Raw genomic sequence first — 7,882 nt, forward strand, 5'->3', positions numbered from 1 at the left:
TTTTTTCGATTTCTGGTTTTCGATAGAGATGGTGATTTTTCGCGATTGCAAAATTTTTTTAATATTTCAAATACCGCAAAAATTAACTGAACTCTCAAGAAAAATGAAAAATTCATATAAAACGACGGACGAGAAATGGAAAAGAAATTTTCTTAAATCAGGTTGCAGCTCTCAAGAAAAAAAATGCTCGTATATTTATTCCCTCATGAAAATTTACAGCAAAAGCAAAGCGCTTTTTCAAGCAACGGAAATTATAATAAATATTTCTTATAATTTCCTTGAGAGCTGGATTCTTAGCTTTAATATACAGATTGTGTTTGAGGTTGTTAGCTTTAGGGGGGGTTTGAACCCCAAAACCCACCCCTTGTGTGCGCTAATGTACTCAATACTATGATATCAGCGAAAGTGTGGTTGATGTCAAATCAATAAAGAGAGGATTAACGGTCTGCGGAAGGCGCCACCTTAGTTTCTCGGCATTGTGATTTTAATCAGCACTAGATGTTGACTTCTTAGAAAATACTTGATTGTTTGCCTTATGCCAAGGTTTTTATGAGGCTTGTTCATCAGTTTTATATGTTTTATCTCGCGGCGTATTTGGAGTAATCAGCCAGTTCAAGGCGACTAACCGTCGCAGTGTCCTGGTAAATACTCCAGTTACTTTCTTCTTCCAATGGAGTTCAGCCTTAATTTCCATTCGCCAATGATTCTGATAGTCATCTGTACGATTAATGATTAAATTTTTTTTTTAATCGTTAATCGGCCGTGGTGATTACGATTAATTAATTTACCTTACCAACTTAGTCTCGAGGATAAAAATTTCCACTCTTGTTATTTCATTTAAATACATACTTCGAAAAGATCGCTAAATCATTTGCATTTTTGTAGCAGCATATTTAAAAATTAAAAAAAAAAAATTCACAAAACGATGCACTGTGCTGCACAACAAAATATATAAACCATTACAACACTTTGGAGCTAATGGGGAACGATGCACCCGGGAGGCTATACATATGTTTCCACCGAGTATGGCGAAGGCATGAACAATGTTTTTGTTGTTGCCTATTTGCATTGTTGCCGCATACGAAATGGAATTGTTTAGCATGCAAGTTGCAAATGACATTTGAGTGCAACGTTGTGTTGGGCCAAAAAATAATAGAATGCGAACAGCAGTTGGCGGCAGCGAGGATACAAATGCACAAATACACATGTAGCTGCCAGAGTGCAAAAGCTGAGGCGGCAGTTGCAACTACTTTCAAGACTATGTTCACGCTTTTGAGTTGCATGCGTTGTTGTGTTGTTGCTGGCGCAAGTCCTCTCTATCTCTTTTCTCCTGCAAAGGTACCGCTGCCCCGAATTGAAGTTAATGCTTTTGGTGACACCATTTTGTTTAGATGTTCTTGCCGTTTGTTGCTGTTGTTCGGTTGCATTCTAAAGGGGAATATCTTCATTTCCCTTAGCGGTGGCGACCCACCCAAATTTGAATCCATTTATTTTGTTTGGCTTTATTTTTTGAATATACATATTAAAAATGCAATATGTATGTATGTTTGTTTGTTTGTATGTGTGTGCCAGTTTGTTTTTGTTTGCCTTTAGTGCACTCGAGTGAGTGTCGAGTGGCGAATGACAATGGCGTAAACATTCACGAATACTTAGCGAAGGCGCAATGCCTGCACGTAAAATAAACAGCAGCAACAAAGTATGTGAAGATATGCAAAGAACGAGCTGCGCGTTCTGCATAAAATAGTAAAGAAAAGCACAAAGAAAATGGACGAAAAAGCGAAGAAGCTGAGAAAGTCAGTGGCGGAATGAGACGACTTGGAATTTAAAATGTTAGAACATTGGGAGGAAATGTTGCGAGCTGTACTTTTGGGTTGGTTTTGGGTGGCGCTAGAAGTGGAGTCTATGTACCTAACTCCATACTTTCTCATGCAGCGTATTTCCTGAACAATGGGGTAGCAATCGGTTCAGTAGTATAATTACATGAAAGTACTTAGCTTCTCCCAAATAGGAAATCAACTTCACGAGCGCCAACGCTATCCATGCCCTCATGTTGTTGTTGTTGTTGTAGCGGCTACTTAGCCCCGTCGGTTCGGTCGGTTCATCCGTCAACGTTGTCGTCAATTTCAGCTAGGGGGAGGCCCAGGAAGTGTGCGACTTCCACAGGGGCTGTCCATAGGGACAGGGGCGTCAGCTGAGTGGGGTTCTCAGGGCATGTGTAGAGGTGCCGGCAGTCATGTGGCGACTCTCCACATGCCGGGCATTTTTTTGGGCACATCCTCATTGATTCTACTCAAGTAAGAGTTTAGCCTGCTGCAATAGCCAGAGCGAAGTTGGGCTATTGTAGTGCGGGTCTCCCGAGATAGACAAAGTTCTGTCCCGTCCACGTCCGGTGGTTGTGTGCCTAGAACGGCATTCACAGGGCGGGAGTCTACATTACTTGAGACTGATTCCCTGTGAATGCCGTTCAGGGCCTGTCGGTAGGTGACGGATCCAGAGGTTGTTTGATAAACCTCTGGACTTCGTCCGTCAGTTCGTAAAGATGCCTCCTGACGTACCTTGGCGAGGGCTCTTCCGCGAGCAGCTGTCCGCTGGGATGGCCACGTCTGTGGCTCCCAGCAAGGAACTGCTTGCAGAGTATGCCCTCATACAAGTCAGTGGTGATACCTGGAAATTCTCTTCCAAACACATAGGTTAATTGGCCGACAGAAAGCCAACAAGCAGAAAGATATGACTTTAGATCCAGCCTGCTCCAAGTGCTGGGCAGAATATTTCCTGGAGAATCACCAAAGGACTAAAGGTAAAGGTTTTTATGATCTAATGGCTACGGTTAAGTAGCACAAAGAATTCTTTGCGTAGTGATTAGTCGTAACTTATAAAATGCGCTGACGAAAGGCCAGCTTAATGGCCAATGATTTAACAACACCTGCGTGAATAGACGAAATGAGAGACTGGTGCGCAACTGGCATGTATCCGGGGAATATCATTCTACAACCAAGTCTTCCTAGGCGATATCTATTCAGACCATCTGGACACCAAGCGGTGGATGTACTTAGGGGTACAAGAACTGAATATCTAAGTTATAAATGTAACGCAGTGAAATTCTTGTCACGAAAATCACATTAGCGGAGACTCCCAAAAGGGGTGTTACCCCCTCTACTATGGAGCATCGTTTCCGACAGCTTGATAAAAGAGGTATAAGGATGAGATTACATTGCCGCAATGATTGGTGAGAAATTCCCCAAAATCCGAATCCAGCAAACATAATTGTCTTTTTTTATCGGGACCTCGGACGACATAGTAGAGAGAGTCTCTTATTAGACTTACAACCAACCGGGGACCATTTGCAACAAGAAAACAAAGTTGTAGGAGCTTTTAGTGTTTGTCATTTGCGTAACACGCATTTCGACAATCTTTTCATTAATTTTTTTTTGTGTTTTGCACTACGTAAATATACTACTGAATTGAGCCTACACATCTCTTAAAGCTAACGAACTAAATAAATAAATAAAATAAGAAGTGAGTATAAGAAAATTGCTACAATTACTACCACATATTCCTTTTAAGTGTGGCCATTCCTTGACTAGCCAGCGTTGCCTGCTGCTGAAGCACCAAACGATCCGTAGTGCGAGTAGAAGAAGTTCCACTTGCCATTACGTTTCCGAATTCACCTCCTTCTTCTCCGCCTCCTACCTTGCTGCACACTATTCGCACTCGCTGCGCTCGTCGTCGTACTCGTACTATTTCCCTTCTTGTTGTCTTTGATCTTCCCCAGTACTCGCAACATACGCGCATAGACTAATTTTCGCACGTTCATTGCCCACAGGAAATCCATGTGATTGAACTCCTCCATTGGCACCAGGTATTTGCCAATTCCGTTGCCGAGATCATTATACATGGCCTCCACATCGCCAGGATGGCAGAGCAAGTCGTTGCTGGAATAATACACGTAGGTGGGCACTGTGACCAGCGAGAGATTGTAGCGCGGTGGTATTTGCTCCTTGTAGAGCGCGAAATTCTTGTTGCTGCTGTAGCTGTAGGGTGCGAAACGGCCCGTTTTGATGATTTGTATGAAATGTTTCACTTGCTTAGCAGCCACACCTGCAGGATAGTGACCCAAAATTACGGGGAACATTTTCTAAAAGAGGGAGAGCGATGGAAGGATGGGAAGAGTATAATTTTAAGCAAACTTTTCAATGTTGGAGTTATTTTTTCAATCGGTTACCCTATTGAACTCGCCCCAATTTCGTCCAACTATTCCGAATACAGCCTCAATGCAAAGTCGCTCCGTCTCTTCCGTCATGCGGCAGAGAAATCGAAATTCGCCATTAAACATTTCAGTGACCGAACTGCCAACCAAACTCTATGAATATAAACGACATAAGTATTAAAAGGGTCCAGATCATTCCCTAAACTTCATCCGTACTCACCCGAAAATATAAACTAATTGCTCGAATATATGGATGCTCTTCCGTATCTGAGGCATAAACGGCTGGCGCCAACGCCTGCATCATAATCACTTTCTTGTTGTACTCCGGCCGCTTAGAGCACATTACAAAAAATGCTGTGCAACCCTGCATTTGAAATAAGTTTTTAATTGTTTTTTTTTGTTTTTTGTTTTTTTGAAGTTAAATGCAATGCATTGCACTATTTGTCACTTACTTGCGAGTGTCCTGCATATTGAATTTTCTTGAAACCCGTTGTCTTCAGCACATAATCGATCATCGCTGGTAGATCGTACATGCCGATCTCATGCCAACTAAAGTCCCAGAATTTTTCACCATCCGGATCGAGTTTGGTGTGATTTCGCGAATAACGATTGCCGCGCGCATTACCAAGCCACACATCGTATTTGTAATCGGCTAAGAGATATGCTGGAATTATAAAGTATTTCTTTTTATTTTGCTAATATTTTAAATGAAGTAAGGGGCTTTAACCGCTTTGCTAAGACTTTCTGAAATTGCAATCAATAGGTTGAGAAGATATTGATTAACAAATAGAACGGAGAGACTCTGTCGGCGATCTTTGAGCTGCAAGTTATAAGTATTTAATTATATTTTTTAAAGGTAAAGAGGTCGACCACCAAAGTCATACTACCGAATATAACCCATGGAGCTCTGGTCTGCTGGAAATCGGTAGAGAAAAGTAGTAGTCAGAAAATATTGAAGTGGGTGTACAGACTCGCTGGCCTCAGTATGTCAGATGTTGTGAGCAACACAGCGCAAAGACCTTTTCGCTTAGAATAGAGGTACGCAGGGGTCTTTAGTGAACTTAAAAGAGGGCGCCAGAGCGGGGTCGAGGCTGACTTAAGTATGTAGATGCCAGCCCTGATTACATTATGATATTATGGGACTTGTGTTTCAGGATTCTTAGGAAAAAGTTATACACAGGCATAATGTTCTTCGATGACTTATACCAAAAGGCTCTCTCTGAAGCAGTTACCGGCAGGAAGTATAGGAGGAATCGATACATCTCTTTCCAAACTAGGCAGGTACGGAACTTTGAAAAGCTTCTTTCCAAAAGGTTGGCAGTGATGGCGGAAGTGAAACTATTTGACATCCATAATTTCATGTATAACAGTAAGACAACTTGGATTAATCCCGGGCACGCATAAGGCCGAAATAGACTTAGTGGAAGTATGAAAACTTGGCGCCTTATTAACTTTATTAAACATATCTTACTCTGTGTTCCTTAGCAAATTTTTCAAGCATTCAAGTAGGCGCTATTGTTATTTTTTTAACGTATGTACATTCGTTTAATTTTTATACTGCCTTCAGATAATTGTCGCATAATAATTGCATATGTTTTAGCATAACCCCATAATTACAAAATCATTAGTTTGCAAACAAATTGCTAAGAGCGAGCTATGCTGGCGCGTGTGGTAAGTAAATATATATATGAGGCGATTTCACAAATATGGAAGATGTCGATGAGTGCCAAATCAAATGAAATCATCCCAAGTGTATATGCGATTATTGCAAACATTTCCATTTAATTAATTACACTATGTCGGCAATTACGCAGCATTGTCTTGCACTTATGCACATATGTATGTATGTATGTACATACATCTCACTTAGATGTGCATATGCATACTTACACTCGTGCACACGTGAATAGCGACAGGACTAGATGGCTTGAAGTGATTAGTGCAGCTGTGGTTATAGTTTGGAAAAGGGATTATGAATTTGCCATAACTTATATACAAATACATATATGTATGTATATGTATGTCTGCATACTAAAGTAAACCAACAACACTTAACCACGCATGCAGTGGTGCACCACCAAACAACGCTGGTTGGCTAAACAACATCATCGGCAACAACAACAACAACAACAACAACAAAGTAAGTAGATAAATATGGCAACAGCTGGTTTAATATTAAACAAAAACAACAAGCAGTAACAGTCAAAGTAATAACAGCAACCAGAGGGAGGCAACGAATAGACAGCATTAGCATATCAGCCGATGCGCTTGATGCTGCTTAACAAACTTAAAAGCAACAATAAAAACAATAACAGCAGCTTTGTGGCATAGTTAAGCTTCTGGTTTGTGTAGCAAATGCAAAAGGTATGGGTGTGGGCTAGTATTGTAAATATGTATGTATGTATGTATGTCACTTACCCAAACTGACATTCGGCCCCATTATAACATAGCCGGCCGAGCTGTCGACGAGTCCGTGTTGCAAGAAGAATGGCTGAGCGCCTTGTCGTCGGATGCGGTGCATGGTCAGTATGTAGCCATCTTCGGTGGTGACATGATGCACTTCCGCCGGATAGCCATACTTAGCGATTAATTTATCCTAGTTGATGGACATAGGCAAACATGGCAGGCAGGCACGCACATAGATGAGTTGGACAGCACAGCAGATGGAGATGTTGTCGCAGTTGAGGGTATGGGCCCAGTTGAAGGTACCGTTCATTCATGCGAAGTTGGGCGGAAGATGTTTGCGGAATAGTTGTTCGGTGGGATGCACAGCGGAAGCAATAAGGCATTGCATATGCAAATATGGATGTGGAGAAAGATTTACTAATAATGCTCTGTGTATATGTATGATGCGAACAAGTGATTATGAAGGATGTGTGAAAGTAATGCAATGATAAAGTGACGTGTGATGATGTTGTTAGCTAAACAAACTTTCAGCAAAGTGTCTCTGTGAGATGCAAAACTGTCTTATTTAGTTGGTGTTTTATTGAAACCTCGGTAGAGAAGAAGTTTATTTGGCAATTATGGAAATAATTAGATATCATCGTCAACGTGCAGATGAAACAAAAGTGTCGAAGGCTGAACTCTTGCTTATTGTTTATCAGGCATTGAATTTACGAGCGATTGAAGAGGCACCTCAGGCTCTGAGGATTTTTTGCTAATCGGTTGCACAAGTGGCATAGTAAGGGACTATAAATTAATTGTGAATTCCAAATTACTATCATGTACAAGAATCTAATATTGCTTAAGGGCGAAGTAAAAATTTGAAAAAAAAAAATTATAAAACGAGTTCGCGTAACTACACTTCAACGTCACTTTAACAATTTTATAGATAAAATGAAGACAGCGAGAGTTTTCCACTTAATTGGGTTAAATCTTATGAGAGGGCCACGTTTCAGACTCTCTTCATTATCAGTTGGTTGACCCAATTGTGTAGCGTACTTGTCATTGAAGCGCTGTGCGCGAAGAACTAAGGTTCCGTTCCGGAGGGGTGCCGTTCAAGATATTTCAAACTTAGCCTCGAGAATGTGGCACACATTGAAAGAAAGTGCTAAAATCGTATCAAGTGTGGCCTTAATAGCGCGTCAGCTATGCAGTTAAACGCGTTTAAGCGACTTATGCATTTTCCATACAAAACCAAGAGCAGCGAACACACATACGCACTAAGCTATTCAC

At 41.2% G+C, this 7,882-nt stretch overlaps 1 protein-coding gene across 1 annotated transcript; it reads right to left on the reverse strand.

Annotated features, from left to right (window-relative positions):
- Window positions 1-3,664: 3,664 nt before the first annotated feature.
- On the reverse strand, window positions 3,665-6,803 carry Lip1 (Lipase 1; the record flags this gene model as incomplete). The annotated part of the gene is made up of 5 exons (XM_017637489.1): window positions 3,665-4,135; window positions 4,223-4,360; window positions 4,428-4,571; window positions 4,660-4,871; window positions 6,626-6,803. Coding segments are annotated over 5 exons (1,143 nt in total), but the record flags the coding sequence as incomplete, so codon positions are not given.
- Between the last annotated feature and the right edge of the window lie 1,079 nt (window positions 6,804-7,882).

The sequence above is a fragment of the Rhagoletis zephyria genome, unplaced genomic scaffold, assembly GCF_001687245.7.
Source record: "Rhagoletis zephyria isolate East Lansing unplaced genomic scaffold, Rhagoletis_zephyria_1.1 Rzeph_scaffold_21347, whole genome shotgun sequence".
Classification (NCBI taxonomy): domain Eukaryota; kingdom Metazoa; phylum Arthropoda; class Insecta; order Diptera; family Tephritidae; genus Rhagoletis; species Rhagoletis zephyria.